This window comes from Hakea prostrata, chromosome 4 (assembly GCF_041222555.1).
Source record: "Hakea prostrata isolate BN-2017 chromosome 4, UWA_Hpros_2, whole genome shotgun sequence".
Lineage (NCBI taxonomy): Eukaryota > Viridiplantae > Streptophyta > Magnoliopsida > Proteales > Proteaceae > Hakea > Hakea prostrata.
This window is the reverse complement of record NC_142603.1, coordinates 12,014,259-12,029,574: the sequence shown is the minus strand read 5'-3', so window position 1 is coordinate 12,029,574 and position 15,316 is coordinate 12,014,259. Positions and strand designations below refer to the sequence as shown.

Below are 15,316 nucleotides of genomic sequence, written 5' to 3'. Positions count from 1 at the left end.
ACATGGTTACGCTTTTTCCTCCAAAAAGGGTTGGAATTCTTGTACCCATTGTGAAGATTGATCCGCTACAACATCTTTGGCTACCCAAAAAATTTTTTTGGAGGTTTGTGATAATAATAAAAGAACAATCCAAACTAATGGATCAACACGTCTTGAAAGAGAGTTATATGCCTTACCATACTCTTGGAAAGCGGTAGTAAGATTTGAGGTTTCTTGATTTAGGTTTCTGGGTGAGAACTTACAGTCATGGTAGGTGTTTCTTGATTTAGGTTTCTATCAAGTGTAATTTTTTTCCATTAGTTTCTTCAACCTAAAACAATGTGCATTACATGGTCGTTCGTCAATCATATTATCTACTGGCCGTCGGTCAAGATGGAGGAGTAGTCAAATGGTTAGGAACCTGATTTCTCAATGGAGAGGTCATGGGTTCAACTCCTATCAGCGGCTTATGTAATATCCTTATTGAAAAGGAAACCGTTACGCTTCATGGAATCCTGATGACTAACCGTTAGAAAACTATCCATTATTTTGAAATTCAAATCATTCCCCGCCTCTCAATTTTAACGGTTAGAAATTCAAACGTTGCTTTGACGTTAGTTTCCAAAAGCCGGCCGTGTGTTCCAGATAATGATAAGGCATATAATATAACTTTTCTCCAAGACTTTGTTGATCCCAAACCTCGAAGAAAGAAAGAAAAAAGAAAAAAAAACACGTGCTCGTTGTCTATATATCTTCACTGGGATTTCGAATGGCTTGCCTGCTTGGTCATATTCAAGATGTTGAATTTTGAATTTAAGTTGTTTCAAATGGCTTATCCTCTTCATTTTCCTCTTTCCATTTTTTGATGAGAAGCTCCCAGATAGAATCAGTCAGTCTCTGTAATAGAAATTTTCTATTTCTTAGTTCAAGAATTTCCACGAAGAAATTTGTATGTTGTTGAACAACGATTTTATTTAGCTTCATAATCACAATGTTTGACCACAAAGTTCAATTGGCGTACGGTGATTAACAAATTCAATTTAAATTGATATTATCCTTTTGTGGTCAAATTCATACCTATATTTCAAAGATTGGTAAAGAAAAAGAAAAACAAGCGTTTTTTTTTTTTCAAATAACATCTGGAACATAATGTTTTTCATGCTTCATAATAGGACAAATTACATATAGATTCTCTGTGTTTTCAATCAATTAAAAGAAAAAAACCCACCTCCATCCACTAAACCACACAGGTTTCATCACGTTGCAGTGGCGATGAAAACCACAAAGACCTCACCATAGGCGTGTACAGTAAAGAATAGGAAATAATGGAGAAGAATCCCATCTTCACACACAGATACCGGTTGGTGTATGAGAACCCAAGACATGTTTAACCAAACCCAGATGGATTATGCCCAGTTGAGCAACTAGCACAGACAGAGTTGCCATCACACCTAAAGGAAAATTCGCCAACTGGATGCACATCACTTGTTGCTTATAAGAAGACGCATGGCAGGCTCTTGCCATATCATCCTTTGACTGAACCATTGCTAGCTACATTCCCCTTATTTCCTTCACTACTCCAATCTTCAGTTACTTTTCCTTTAATTGCAATCCATACAAAAACATCTACCCTAGAACACTACCCGATAATCACCTTTTCTGGGTTAGAGGATTCCATTCCAAATCATTCACGGCGTCTAATTCTATCTCTTCCTCACGTAGCTCTGGTTCATCTTGAACACGCAAGCAAGACAAATTGTGTTTGAGAGTCGTGTAAATAAGGGTTTGATTTGGTGCAGGTGACAGTTTCAGATTTGAGTTTTTCTAAACAATTGAGATTTGAGAGTCGGGTAAATAAGGGTTTGATTTGGTAAATTAGGAAATTTGAAATCCTTAAAATGTGAAAAAAGAAGAAGAAGTTTTTACAAATGAACCACACTATTTGATTTTATATTAAATTTACAAGATACAACTACCTACTCTTTTGATTTTTGCTGTTGGATTTTAATTGTAAAAATATGATGCAAATCTTATGGTATAATAGATGTGAGGATATTCTGGTCATAAAAATCATAATTTGTCGTTAATTGATTTTATTGAATACCTCAGGAGGAGGCAAATGCAAAGTGTCAGTTGTTTTTCACCATTTTTTCTTTTTTCTTTTATCTTTTAAGCTGCGTTTGTTTGCAAATGTGGGGTGGAAAAAAAAAAATGTGGGTCCCATGTGTAGTGGGGGAGGGAGAAGAAAACGAAAGGAAAGGGTTTTGTGGAAAAGTGATAGTGGTGGGTCCCACTTTTTACTTTTTCCAACTTTTTTACAAAGTCCCACCAAATATGTGGGATTTTAAAATGGCTTGGAGTAGGAAAGTTGAGTTGCCACATTTTCAAGGAAACTTGTTTCTCATTTTCTCACCCCAAGCAACCATACAATCTACTATTTTGGAATTTTAGGAAAAAAGTAAAAAATCAACATTTTTTTCAAAAAATTTTCCACCCCACCTTTATTCTAGCAAACAAACCCATACAAACAATTTACTATTTTGAGATTTTAGCGTTTTTTCTTTCTTGAAAGTCTCAATGGGGTCAAAAGTAAATGAAAGTAATTTGGGAATCGTGAAATAACTTAGACAATGAATTTATCATTTAATTTTATTATCTTATATATAAAATATATATATATAGAAGAAAAAACATAAAAGATGGTAAACATAACTGAATAAAGTTCAAAGGAACTAAATATGGTTTTTTTTGGTTAGGAAAGGGTGTAAATAAATCAATCTGCCAAGAGGGTGTATATAGAATTTATTCCAAATATACATATATGTTGATGTCATGATATGTGATGAGTCTCTGATGATTCTAGGAAAAATTTCTAAAATTTCCAATAAAGGATTAGTGGAATTTACTTTATAATTGAAACATCATATTCAACTTTGCCCGTTGGATACGCAACATCTCATACTCAATTTCCTTGCATATATAAAAGGCGAAAAAAAAGTTAAAATGGGCCCTACCGGATTTTGTCGTATTTCAAATGGATGCTTATTGTGTTGGTGGAGCAGGCCAAGGAACACATAGGTGAGTTCGCAGGTGATGAGAAATTTCCAAGTGAGTCGTCAATCGTGATCGCATCAAAGCACGGAGGCCACCTAATAAAGAAAGCGAAGGACTTTTTTTTTCGCATCGAAGAGTGGACCACTCCATTTTTCAAGTATTAAATCAGAGTCACAGAACTCAATGGTAAAGTAATGAGAAACTTCGAAGTAGTTTTAGGGTTTTCAGATCGGAAAATGGATGGTGGAACTTGCAGGAAGAAGATTCACGTTGTCTGACACAGCGACAAATTTATTGCGAGTGTTACATGGTTCAGGTATCTAGCGCGTGTCTTCTTTCATCTTCATCTGCAACTTCTTGGAAAAACTCCCAACGGCTACTTGACTTTCGTCTTTTTTTATTTTTCTGATCCTGAGAAACGTGGAGCCAATCTTTTCCCGAGGATGGAGTAAGAGTAGGGTTTGGTGCAACGACGATGTAAAGTGTAAGGTGAAAGCTGATTGACTGAGGTAGGAAGCAAGGAATCGATTTCGTGAAGGAGTCAATAAAAGTGGGAGATTGATTATAAGTAGTAGATCTGCTTCAGATATTAGAGTTTTCAAAGAAGTTGCTTGAGGTTAGAGAGAGAAAATATGGAAAAACCGTTTAATGATGGGGCGTCTTCGAAAGAAATAGATCAACTGGGTTTTACGGCTGGAGATTTGCTTTCTGCGATTCTAGAAGTCAAGAATAAGCCCAATCTTTTCAAATCATACTTGGAACTACTCGAAGGTACTCTTACAAATGTGTCGCCTGTGATTGAAAGTTGGAGAAGAACAGGGGTGAAGCTAGAAGGTCATCAAAGAAAAAATTTCTTTAAGTTGTCCGAGAAGATGGGAACAGGAGTGGAGGTCGTTAGGAAGTGTCCTAAGGTTCATTCCTGGAATTTTATACAGAAGATTCGGTACTCGGTTAAGCTTGGCAAACTGGACGAATATATGACCAATTTTTTTAACCTAGAGATGAAAACGGAAATCTGGCGTGACAACAAACAACTTTTGCTTGATTTCCAAGAAGTGCTGAAGAAGGTGGAAGGGCTGAGTGTGAAGCAGGGAAGGAACAACGGATCTAAGGGTGTGTTTGCAGTTCCTAGAATCCCAGAACATGTAGTTGGATTCAAAGTTGTTTTGAGCGAACTGAAGAATGAATTGTTGAAGGAAGACGTGAAGCTACTTGGAATATGTGGTCCAGGAGGATGTGGCAAGTCTACGTTAGCTGCCATGCTTTGCAAAGACGACGTTGTGCAAGGTAAAAGTTCCAAACGATGTATTATTCATTTTCATTTAATCTTCTAACTATGTGTTTTTGCTGCATAGCTTCTACTGGGTGTAGGTTGTACACAAAAATTTAATGATTTGAAAAGTAAGCTGCGTTAGCCAAAATTTATGAGTCTGAATACGAAACAATTTGCACAATTACGTGCATCTTGATACCAGGTTAACATACATACGTTACTGCATATGATTGGTGTGAAAAGATGTATTTTAATTCCTAATATGCTTTCTCTTATTGGTAAGGACTCTACCAAAATCACATAAGCTAATCTCTGTATTTGGTTAATATATTATCCTGAATCTTTGCCCTCTGGAGGCCCCCTCACTCCGGAAGCCCAAACAAAAATAAATTAGTTACTAACTCAGACCCCTAATTTCCCCAGAGCTGAAAATAGCAAAGGACCATAAAAAAAAAAAATGTAGATTTGTCTCCTTATTTTTCTGTCAAGTATTGTCAAACTTAATTTTTAACTTTCTTATATACAGGCAAATTCAAGAACATATTGTTTTTAAATGTTTCAAGGACGCCCAACATAAGGGTGATTTTAAGGACTCTACTTGAACAGATTGGTGGTCAGGTGCCTGAGTCTGATGTTGGTGATGAAGATGCAATTAAGCAGTTGCAATTCTTTGTGAAGCAGACAGCAAAAAAGCCACTATTGTTGGTTCTGGATGATGTTTGGGATGAACAACTAATTGAAAAGTTCTCCTTCGGAATAGAAGGATATAAACTGCTGGTTACATCGAGAGAATTATTTAAAATATATGATGACAAATATCATTCTAAGTATTCTTTGGGAATACTGAATGAGCAAGATGCCAGGGAGTTCTTTCGTCATGTAGCACTGGCCCAAGATGGGAATGAGAACTATATTCCAGATGAAGATCTCCTAAATGAGGTGCTTGTTATCTTCCATCCACTTGTATTCTTTTCACTCATCATTGCACATCCTTGTTTAAATTAAGTAATTAATCCTTACCCACACAGTACGTACAACTGTTTCTATATAAATGGCACAAAGAGACATCTCGAAATCCTTACTGTTTTCGTAATGGTGTTTCTGAATTTGACATGTGACGTGGTGTCTACTAAAGCTTAATCTCTTATCATGAAAACAGAAGAAGGCTGATCCGCCTTTCATGTTCTGAATGTAAGAAAGGTAAACCCATTTTTATGTTCATGAACTGAAACACCAAGAATATGAAAAAGTACAGGTCAGACAGAGAAATCTTGATGGCGTAAATCTGAAAAGCATGCAACAGGACTTTGCTACGATAATTTTGGAGAGAAAGAGGAGTAAAATTATTAATACTTTTGGAATTTTTTTTAAATACCCAAAATTTTGGATAAAAAAGAAAATCATTTCTCTCCTTCACTCATTAGTGACTAACATGTCTCTTTTTCCCTTGATCAATCTTAACAGATAGGGAAGGTGGTTAGTTTTTTAGAGAGGATGTCTGACCCACCTTCCCCCTCCCTTTGCTTCCAACAACTTCCTCTTCTAAACCTCCGGCTTCTACCCCTTGGACCTCCCCCTTCTCCCCCACCTCTGCTTCCATGTCATTTGGCATTTCCCTACAACTCATCCCTCGAGAAATAGATGGTCGTATCACTTGCATGGTGCCCTTATGATATTTTGGATGATGAAATTGCTAGTTGGAGCAATTGCTTGGGGGCAACTTTTTAGGATCGAGGCCTCCCTTGCCTTTAGTGCAAGCCTCCCTCTCTAAACAAAGGAAGCCTTCAAGTGCCCTGGACATCTTCCTTCTTGACCACAGATTCTTCATGTTCAAGTTCTCTGTTGTGGAAGACAAGATCCGTGTAATAGAGGGTGGGCCTTGGATGATTGGTAAGAAACCCCTCTCCTTGCGGCATTGGCATTGCAAGCTGCTGCTCAATCATAAGGACCACTGTTCCCACGAGTCTCTTTGTTGAGACTTTCACTCCATTACTGGCGTGGAAGAGCTAAGTATTGTTGGCTTAACCTTGGTTACCCTAATCACTTTGGATGCTATCACCATGAAGAAAGAGTGACCCACCTTTGCGAGGGTCTGCATGGACATCTTCATTGAGTCTCCCATCCCTTTCATCTCCATCACTGAAGAATCAGGTTTTTCTTTCTCCCAAGAAGTGCATTTCGAATGGAGACCTACCCACTGCCTCTCAAGCAGAAAATTCGGTCACCCCCTATGCTGACAGCAACACCCCTTCCGATCCTTTGCCCCTCACCCCTGCTTTGATGGACTCCATCTTAGGGTCCCATCCTGTAGTGGTGTAGCATATCCCTAGTAACCACTATGCCACCAATCTTCCTTCCCAGGTGGTTGAGGTGCATTGCAATCCTACGATTGCCTCTATTCCAACTGAACTCTCTCTTGCTCCTTCTCCCTCCGTCCCACTGGTTCTCTTGCCACCTTACCCTGTTGTCAACGTTTTTTCTTCATCTATCTCTTGGTGTAGACCCTTGTAGTCTTATTTCCGCAACTCCAACTCTCCTCGGCCGTTGAGTTCATTGGAACCACTTGTAGTCTTATTTCCGCAACTCCAAATCTCCTCGACCGTTGAGTTCGTTGGAACCACTTGCTGCCGCTGGTGGTCCTTCCCCCATTGCAACCTCAACATCTTTGCCTCTCTCTCTATCCCCAGCTGATCCCTCCTTCGTCTGTCTCCACTGGTGACTCTGTTGCTTCTCTCAACTTCGCCATAGCCCTTTGCTGCCATTGGGATCTCTACTGTGAATCCATCTTTAACCTCTGTTATAGCTTCTCTAGCTGGTTCTAACTCTAGCACTTCTATTGGTTCTTCTACTTGTATCACTGTTGCCCCTTGCCTCACTCACACTATATCCCTCCCTTGCAACCTCTCATCCTTTCTCCTCCTTCTCGCTAACACCTCTCCTCCATTCGTTGCTGCTCTGCATACCCTGCAACTCGCTCTCGTTCGGCGGCTTTCTACATTCTAGGAATCCCTTACTTCCATGGCACAAATTCAAACCTCCCTTGTGCTCACTTGGTGCTGTGCCGGCCCCCTTGTTAGCCTATCTCCCCCGCCTTGGCCCACTCTCAAATCTCTTCCCTCCCCTTTCTAATCCTGGGCTTTTTGGCCCATTGTTGAACCCCTTGGTTCATTTCTCCCCTTCTCATTCCTTGCCTAGGGTTCTATCCTAGTCCACTCAGCCCCGTTGCACCCTCCACCCATGGCCATTCTCACCCTCCCCCAGCCATGGTCCATCTCACCTCTCTCTCCACCACCGGCCATTCTCCTCTTCTAATAAACCTTGTTTGGCCCTCCCTCTATCTCCTCTAACCCATGTTCCCCCCTTGACCAATGACTCCTAGAATTCCGACCTTGAGGGCTCCTCTTTCGAACCCCCCCCGAGTTGTAGGCGTAGATCTCCGTCTACCAGAGGTCGTCATCACCTTGACCAAGATTTCGTTGTGGAGCTCTATTCTTCCATGAAGAAGAAGAAAAATCAAAAACGCTAGTCTCTCTCTTTGTTTTTGTCCCAGCTTTTGGCTTTTTTTTTCCCTCTTGCTTTGTAATTTCATGTGATTGCTTTGCTTAGTGCTGTTTGGCTTTGTTGGACTTAGCCCTTGCATCTTGTATCTCTTCCCCCTCCGCCCCTTTGTCCCCTTTGGTTAATGAATTTCCTCAGTCATCCAAACACCGCATCTTGTATCTCTTCCCCTCCGCCCCTTGTCCCTTTGGTTAATGAATTTCCTCATTCATCCAAACACCACCCCCCCCCCCAAAAAAAAAAAAAAAATCTTATCAAGTAGTGTGTGTTGACTGTTGAGACACTATCCACTTGCATCCAGGAAAAATATAATACATGTTGGGTCCTTCAGACAAGCGTGCCATCATCTAACACAGGCCCAGTGACCTCTGCTTGAGAATTATCTTCATTGCCTAGAGTATCCATATGCATGGAATCCTGGCTGTTCACCATGCTTTGCTTGCAAGTCAAAATTCAGTTACCATAGTTGGGTTTCAATCTTTTAGAAACTGAAGGATACTGGGTTATGAGCCTATTCCAGTAAAGCTGTGATCCATGGTCAATCTTTGCATTGGAACAAGAAGGAAAATTCCATTTGCTTTATTTAAATGGTTTGAAAAATAAGTTGGATTTCCTTTTTTCCTTTTTGGGATTAGATGAAGTGCAAAAGGATTATGGAACAAAAAGAATACCTGGTTCAACTTTATCCTATTTTTTCTGACAAGAAAAAAAGGGTGGAGCAAGAGTCACCATTTAGGCTTCACTATTATTTTTTTGTTCAAATTCAGTTAAGGGATTGGCCCTCAAATATGTTTGATTTGGTGGGTTTTGCTTCAATAACTGATTCCAGTTAGCTATGTTTGAATTTTGCAGATAGTGAGATGCTGTGATGGATTCCCACTTGCTATTAAAGTGATTGCCAAATCACTGTGTGGGCAGCCTGCAAAAGAATGGCAAAGAGTGGCAAGGAAACTGTCTGAAGGTTCCTCTGTTCTTGATTTTAATAAGTATTTGATAGAACGTCTTGCAACTAGCTTGGATTCCTTGGAAGAAGTGGTTCTGGATTGTTTCCTGGACTTGGGTAACTTCCGTGAAAATGAAAGGATTCCTGCCTCTACTCTGATAGATATTTGGGTTGAACTGTATGAACTGGATGATGAAGATGAGGCCTATGTCAACCTCCTTGAACTTGCCTCCCGAAGTCTTGTCGATTTCGTTGATAGTACTGGGTATGTGTTCCTTTCATCTTGAAGTCATTTTTATTAAATTTCATTGCTAATAAATATTAATTTCTTCCATGAACATGACTAAGTTGATTACAGTTGTTTTTGTCACCCCCTCCGTTTTTGGGTCTTCAATCTTTTGGAGACGTTCTTGTATTCGGCAACAGGTTGAATTATATGATTTGTAGACAATTAATAAAAGAGACATGAGGGAATGAAAGGGATAATAATATTAAAATGATCTAACCTCATGTACTACTACCAATAGTTGAAAGTACGTCATGACCTGCTGGAGAGTACGATTGTAGTCACTTGCACCCAACTAGTGAATCTTACATATGTACCAACCTTCAGAAAGAGCATACCCAGTGAGCAAGGCTCCCGCCACTGTGGGATGTTGAACAGTTGTAATGTACTCAACCTACCCTTTTGCAGAGTGGCTGTTTTCAGACCTGAACCCATTACCAATTTGTTATGATGAAGCAACTTTTACTGAAGAACCAAGGTTGCCCTGATGTGCAGACTTCCTAATATAATAGGAATGTGAACCCAAAATGCACACTTAAATTGGACCATCTTTTTCTAAATGATTTAACAATGTTATCCTGAAATAATGAAGTGAGCAATGCTGATGGAAGATGATGAATTGTAGGTCAGGCAAATGTATAAGCATAGAATTCTTGTTTGCCAGGAAAAATGCAGGTAAGATTGATGATGGTGTCGATGGGCTGTTTGTTACCCAGCATAAACTGCTTAGAGAGCTGGCCATCTACAAGAGCCGGCAGCAGATTGACAACCAGAACCCACAACAGATTAAAAGAGCTACCATACAAAAGAGAGAAAAAGAAGGCTATCTCAGGATCTCTCCAAAGAAACAAGAAGAAGAACAGCAACCTAATGCACGCCTTCTTTCTGTCCACACAGGTTTCATCATATTGCTTTTAGAATTTTTCTTACTTCGCTTCTATGTGTTTTTACCTTTGCTAACTAGTAAGAAGGCTGTGGCTTGCAGGTGAAATGTGTCCAGAAAGCTGGAATGGCATGCATCTACCCGATGTTGAGGTTCTGAATCTGAGTTTCTCAGCCAGAAAGTATACATTACCCCCATCAATGGACAATATGAGGAAGCTAAAGGTTCTGATAATAGTAAACTATGGAAGGTACTCTGCCGAGCTAAACCTAAGTGATGCGACAACATTCTGTTATATGGAAGACGTTAAGAGGGTCAGGTTGGAGAAAGTTCAGATTCCTTCCCTTCATAAAATTGAAACGCCGATGACAAATTTGCATAAGATATCACTATCTATGTGTGAGATTGGTCAAGCCTTGAGAGATTGCACAATTGATGTTTCTGAAAAGTTACCTAACCTTGTTGAGATTAACATTGATGATTGTAGTGATCTGGAGGAATTGCCTCCTTGGGTCTGTGATATTGGTGGCTTACAGAAGCTCAGCCTTACCAACTGCTCCAAATTATTTGCACTGCCAGAGGGAATCGGAAATCTTACAAATTTAGAGTCGTTGAGGCTTCATGCCTGCAAAGGGTTGTCCAGTTTACCAGAATCAATTGGAGGACTTGAGAAGCTTAGATCCTTTGACATATCAGATTGTGTGGACATAAAAACGCTGCCTGACCAAATGTGCAAGTTACAGGGTTTGAGGAAGTTTGACATGAGACATTGCGCAAAATTAAAGGAATTACCCAGTTGTACTACAAAACTTGTTCAATTAAGGGAAGTGATCTGTGATGAAAATGCATCTGCTCATTGGGAAATGCTACAGCGTATCTTACCTGATCTGAAGATTAGAAAGTTTGTCATCTGAAGGACAACTTCCAACTTGAATTGCGTTGGGATTTGATCTAGCAGCCACTACAGCATCTGAAAAGGGCGTTTATTAGGTTGAATATTCGTCATAAGAACAATTTCATTCAGGCCTAGGACGAATCAGGATTGAATATCCAAGTCTTATAAGATAATGTTGAACATGATATTTGCGTTTGGTTTGGGTTTTTATGTTTTTAAATATTTGTATTATTATACAGTAACCCTATATAACATGGTAGTAGGGCGTGCTAACTGTAGTTTTAATCCACTGGACCATTGTCACTCTGTCTTGTAATATTTGTGGCTCTTCTAGCCTTTTATGTAGAACTTGTATTGAAGGTTTTATCGCAGGTCTTCCACTCTTTTGACCTTAAGAGGTTTATGGAGCTGAACTACAGGTAATGGTTGAAGATGATCCAGTACTGCAAGGTAGTATTCAGTTACTCTTTTACTGACTCTTTTTTTAACTGCACTCTAAGCCGTTATAGTACCAGCACATCCTTACCCAAAAAGGTGCTCTGCGTTCTTAAAACGAAGTGGTGCGTTGGTGGACTAATAATATGAAAATCATGAAACTATTTTCATCAGATATCGTTCTAGTGCAGTGGTAAGTATTCACGCCTGCGTGACCGGTGATCCGGGTTCGAACTTGAGCAGCAGGGGTTATTATTGTTATATTTTTTTATAATTTTTTGTTAGCTCTGGCTCTACAATTCAACAACTAATGATTGGGTTTTTTCTTACAGGGATCGCACTTGTGAACTAAAAATTGCTCAGGGACGTTGAAGCTATGCACCATCTTCAGATGGAGCATATAGTGTTCCAATATATCAGAGGACAGTGCTTAAGCTTCAGGAACTGAAGAACGTAGATACCCTCAGATGGATTAGCAATTATCATTATCTACTATTACGGGAAGAAGGGAGGAAGATAACCATTCGATAAGTGCAGAATTTTTATGTAATATGGACAAAATAACATTGAACCGGGTTCGACTATGGTCTGGACTGGTTTGGAGGTTAAACCACCAAGTAGCGTGAAGAAGAAGGAAGCCGACGGTTATGGAAAGAAATGTGTTCCCATGGTATTTGGGATATACGATCGTGTTACACAAGGAAACTATAACTAATTCTGAAACGTGGGAAAAACCAATCAGATTGCCACCTGGAAAGAGCTTGGACGAATCCAACGGTCGAGAATAGCAGGAAAATCCTATATAAACTAAAGGTTCGCACACCACAAAAGTATCTAAATTGTTTCCTACTATTAATGTAATTCAATTAAGTTATGTTTCTAGCCAGAGCTTTGTGGTGATCCATTGCTAACTTAACCTTCGGAGGTGGTTTCCCAACCACAGAGTTGGCCCACGTCTAACCTTGTTTTGTAGGCACGCACTGAGGAATCTAAAGGTTGAATAGATTTTGGACGCATCATTTGGCGTCGTCTATGAGAAACGCTTCAAAAGCCATGGTAGACACCAGATCTAAGATTCAGAAGCACCAAAATCAAAATTTCCAAATTCTTCGGATGGAAATCTTCCTCCCCCTAAAGGAAATCATGTTCGTGAAGGTGAGATTCACGAAGAAAGAAGAAATAGAAGGAGGAGCTCGTTTGAACGATCCTAATGGAAAAATCCAGATGATTGCAGTCATTGAAGAGCAGATGAATCAGAGCCAACAACAGATGAATCAAATGCATGTTCAATTTTTGGAGAATGGCCAAAGGTCTGAGGGCCCCAAGGAACCCAAATCTCCATGATTGGGAGGAGGCTAGAAGGCAACCCACAGGGAAAGTCATCCAACCGAGGGCCAAAACCTTCGACAACCTCAAGAAAGAAACCTAAGACCTCCAGAAGAACAGGGAGAACGTTCGAGAGTGAGAAGGACAGGGGAACTACCAAGGAGAAGCAATCCCAAGAGACAGGATCGATCACAAGGAAGTTGAACGAGAATCCTAACAAGGATCGAGAGAAGAGTACAAACTCACTCAACAACATCCCAACGATCGACAGAGACATCGTTTGGACGCTGAACGTAAGGGCAATACAGATTGATCGAGAGTTGGCTGACATAAATCAAAATCTGGGACAACTCACAAAGGGGAAAAAGACCGATGATATATACTCACTCATCAGAAAAAACCTGTTTGTGGAAGCAATTGTCAATTACGAATTCCCTCATAACTTTAAGCTCCCGACTTTCTCTTTGTTCGAGGGATCTGGAGATCCGGTAGCCCATATGAGTTACTACTAGTAAACAATGATAGTTGCTGGCAACTCAAATGAGATCTTGTGCAGAGTGTTTGGGTCTTCACTGACGATTGCAGCTCAAAAGTGGTTTTCAAACCTGCCGTCAGGAAGAGTAGCTAATTTTGATGAACTTGCCCGAAAGTTTATTGGTCGGTTCCAAAGTGGGATTTAGACTAAAAAGACCGAGGAGACTCTGTTCAATGTCAAACAAGCGGAGAACGAGTCTATTTTGAGATAATTTGGAGAGATTCAACAAAGCGACTATGGAGATTGAAAACCTTGATGAACAAGTGGCCAAGACAACATTTTTTACAATCTTTCCATCATAAGACTTAAAGAGTTTTTACCATAGGATATGCCAACCGCCTATGTTGAACTTGTTCAGAGATGCTAGAAGCAGGCGAAAGTAACAGAAATCCTTGACGCTCAACAAGGAGAGATGAAGGCAGCCAATAAAGAACAGAAAGATTTAGAAAAATGCCAAGGTTGGAGAGCACAAAACAACGATTGGGGAAACAAAGGACAATCGGGATGGAGACAACGTTCACCTAACCGTGCAAGGTATACTCCTTTAAATGTCCGACGCGGTTAGAGATCTTGATGCAAATTAAGGATCAAGATATCTTGAGATGGCCATCTAAGATGGTAGCCAAGCACGGAGAGAAGAATATGAACAAATATTGTTGTTTCCATAGAGACTATAGACACTACACTAATGAGTGCAGACACTTGAAGATGGATATTGGAAGATTAAGGGAAAATTACAAGATTAGCCATTTTTGGCTTTGCTTTTACAAAAGTAGCCATTGTAACTTCACGTTAACAGAAATAGCTAATACCAGTTTTGGTATTACCAAAATGACAAAAACAGTGAAATACCTTCCGTTTCGAAAAAATACACATACTTCTCTTCAAATCGATGAAAAAAATGACCGATTTTATCGTTGAAGTTGCAGGATCGCTCTTTTTTCTTCTGAATCGCAAATTGAGTTGATCCTGCAACTTCAACAATAATGGTGTGGTTTGTTCGATTAGGAAGCTTGTGTTTCTATGGTGTCGAAGGGGCTCGGCAAAATTCGGGATTGGATGGTGGCTCTCAAAACGCTAATGCTTGTTCATCGGCTGTTAGAAGTGGAGATCTCCTCTGTTTCAGACAGAGAACCGTTAACGCTAGCAGGCGGGAGACTCATCTTCTTAATATGCTTATTTTTTTGTTGTTCGAAGTTAACGCTATGTATCCGGATAAGAGTTTCAAGTGTTTAATGTATGAACAGGAGCAAGGAGGAAATGATGGCGAAGATGATTGTTTTGGACTGTGAGAGGATCGATTTAGGTATTCACGGTCGCGTTTTGATTATGATCATGGAGAGTTCAAATACGAACCAAGCTATTATGGTGGTGATGGGTTGCGTTGGTCGAGATCTTACGCTGACGTGAATGAAACAAAACGCAGGAGATGAAGCCACCTACTCCACTTAGGGATATGAATTTTTAGAGGATTTTGGGAAGATGAGTTACCTGCAAAGATTGTTTAATCGGTTCTTGGCTTCTCGTCCCACGGGCTTGGCAAAAACAATAGCATGGTTTTGATCGGTTTTCATCAAGGCAAATTCATCAGATTTATTGTTGAAGTTGGAGGATCAACTCAATCCAGGATTCAGAAAAGCAAAGTGTTATCCTGCAACTTCAAAGATAAAATCAATCATTTTTTCACCAATTTGAAGAAAAGTATATGTATCATGTCGTAATGGAAGGTATAGCATTGTTTTGGCCATTTTGGTAATACCAAAATTGGTATTAGCTATTGCTGTTGAGATGAACTTACGGTGGCTACTTTTGTAAAAGCAAAGTAAAAAATGGTTAATCTTGTAATTTTCCCAAAGATTAATATCCCAAGGGCATTTAGCCAATTATATAAAGTGTCGTGATGGCGATCGAGAAAGAAGAACCACTAGAGAAGAGAGCGATCGGGAAGCAGAGACCTCGGCCTAAAGCTTCTCACTCTAAGAAAGGGGGGAATGAGATAGCAGGAATCAGTCAATCTTCGATCCTTACTATATTCGAGGGACCAAAATTCCGAATCCTTTAGAAAACTGAAAGCAAAATAAAAGTTTGTGGGATCAGGAGAAGCAGTCAAAAGAAAAAGACCGAATGTTTAGGAAAGCATTGTGTTCAA

At 39.8% G+C, this 15,316-nt stretch overlaps 1 protein-coding gene across 1 annotated transcript; it reads left to right on the top strand.

The window, feature by feature from the left end:
• Positions 1 to 3,184: 3,184 nt before the first annotated feature.
• On the top strand, positions 3,185 to 11,397 carry LOC149017929 (putative disease resistance protein At5g66900). Its single transcript, XM_089152251.1, has 6 exons — positions 3,185 to 3,349; positions 3,450 to 4,320; positions 4,833 to 5,245; positions 8,717 to 9,072; positions 9,758 to 9,990; positions 10,079 to 11,397. Exons 2-6 carry the CDS (start codon positions 3,666 to 3,668, stop codon positions 10,888 to 10,890), a joined length of 2,469 nt encoding a protein of 822 aa, XP_089008377.1. The 5' UTR covers positions 3,185 to 3,349; positions 3,450 to 3,665; the 3' UTR covers positions 10,891 to 11,397.
• The last annotated feature ends 3,919 nt before the right edge of the window (positions 11,398 to 15,316 follow it).

What these genes read in the sequence shown, in the direction of transcription:
- LOC149017929 (XM_089152251.1), top strand. Translation starts at nt 3,666, where the DNA reads ATGGAAAAACCGTTTAATGATGGGGCGTCTTCGAAAGAAATAGATCAA. An exon ending in ATGAAGATCTCCTAAATGAG is followed by an intron (nt 5,246 to 8,716) that starts GTGCTTGTTATC and finishes TGAATTTTGCAG; the next exon opens with ATAGTGAGATGCTGTGATGG. An exon ending in CCTTCTTTCTGTCCACACAG is followed by an intron (nt 9,991 to 10,078) that starts GTTTCATCATAT and finishes TGTGGCTTGCAG; the next exon opens with GTGAAATGTGTCCAGAAAGC.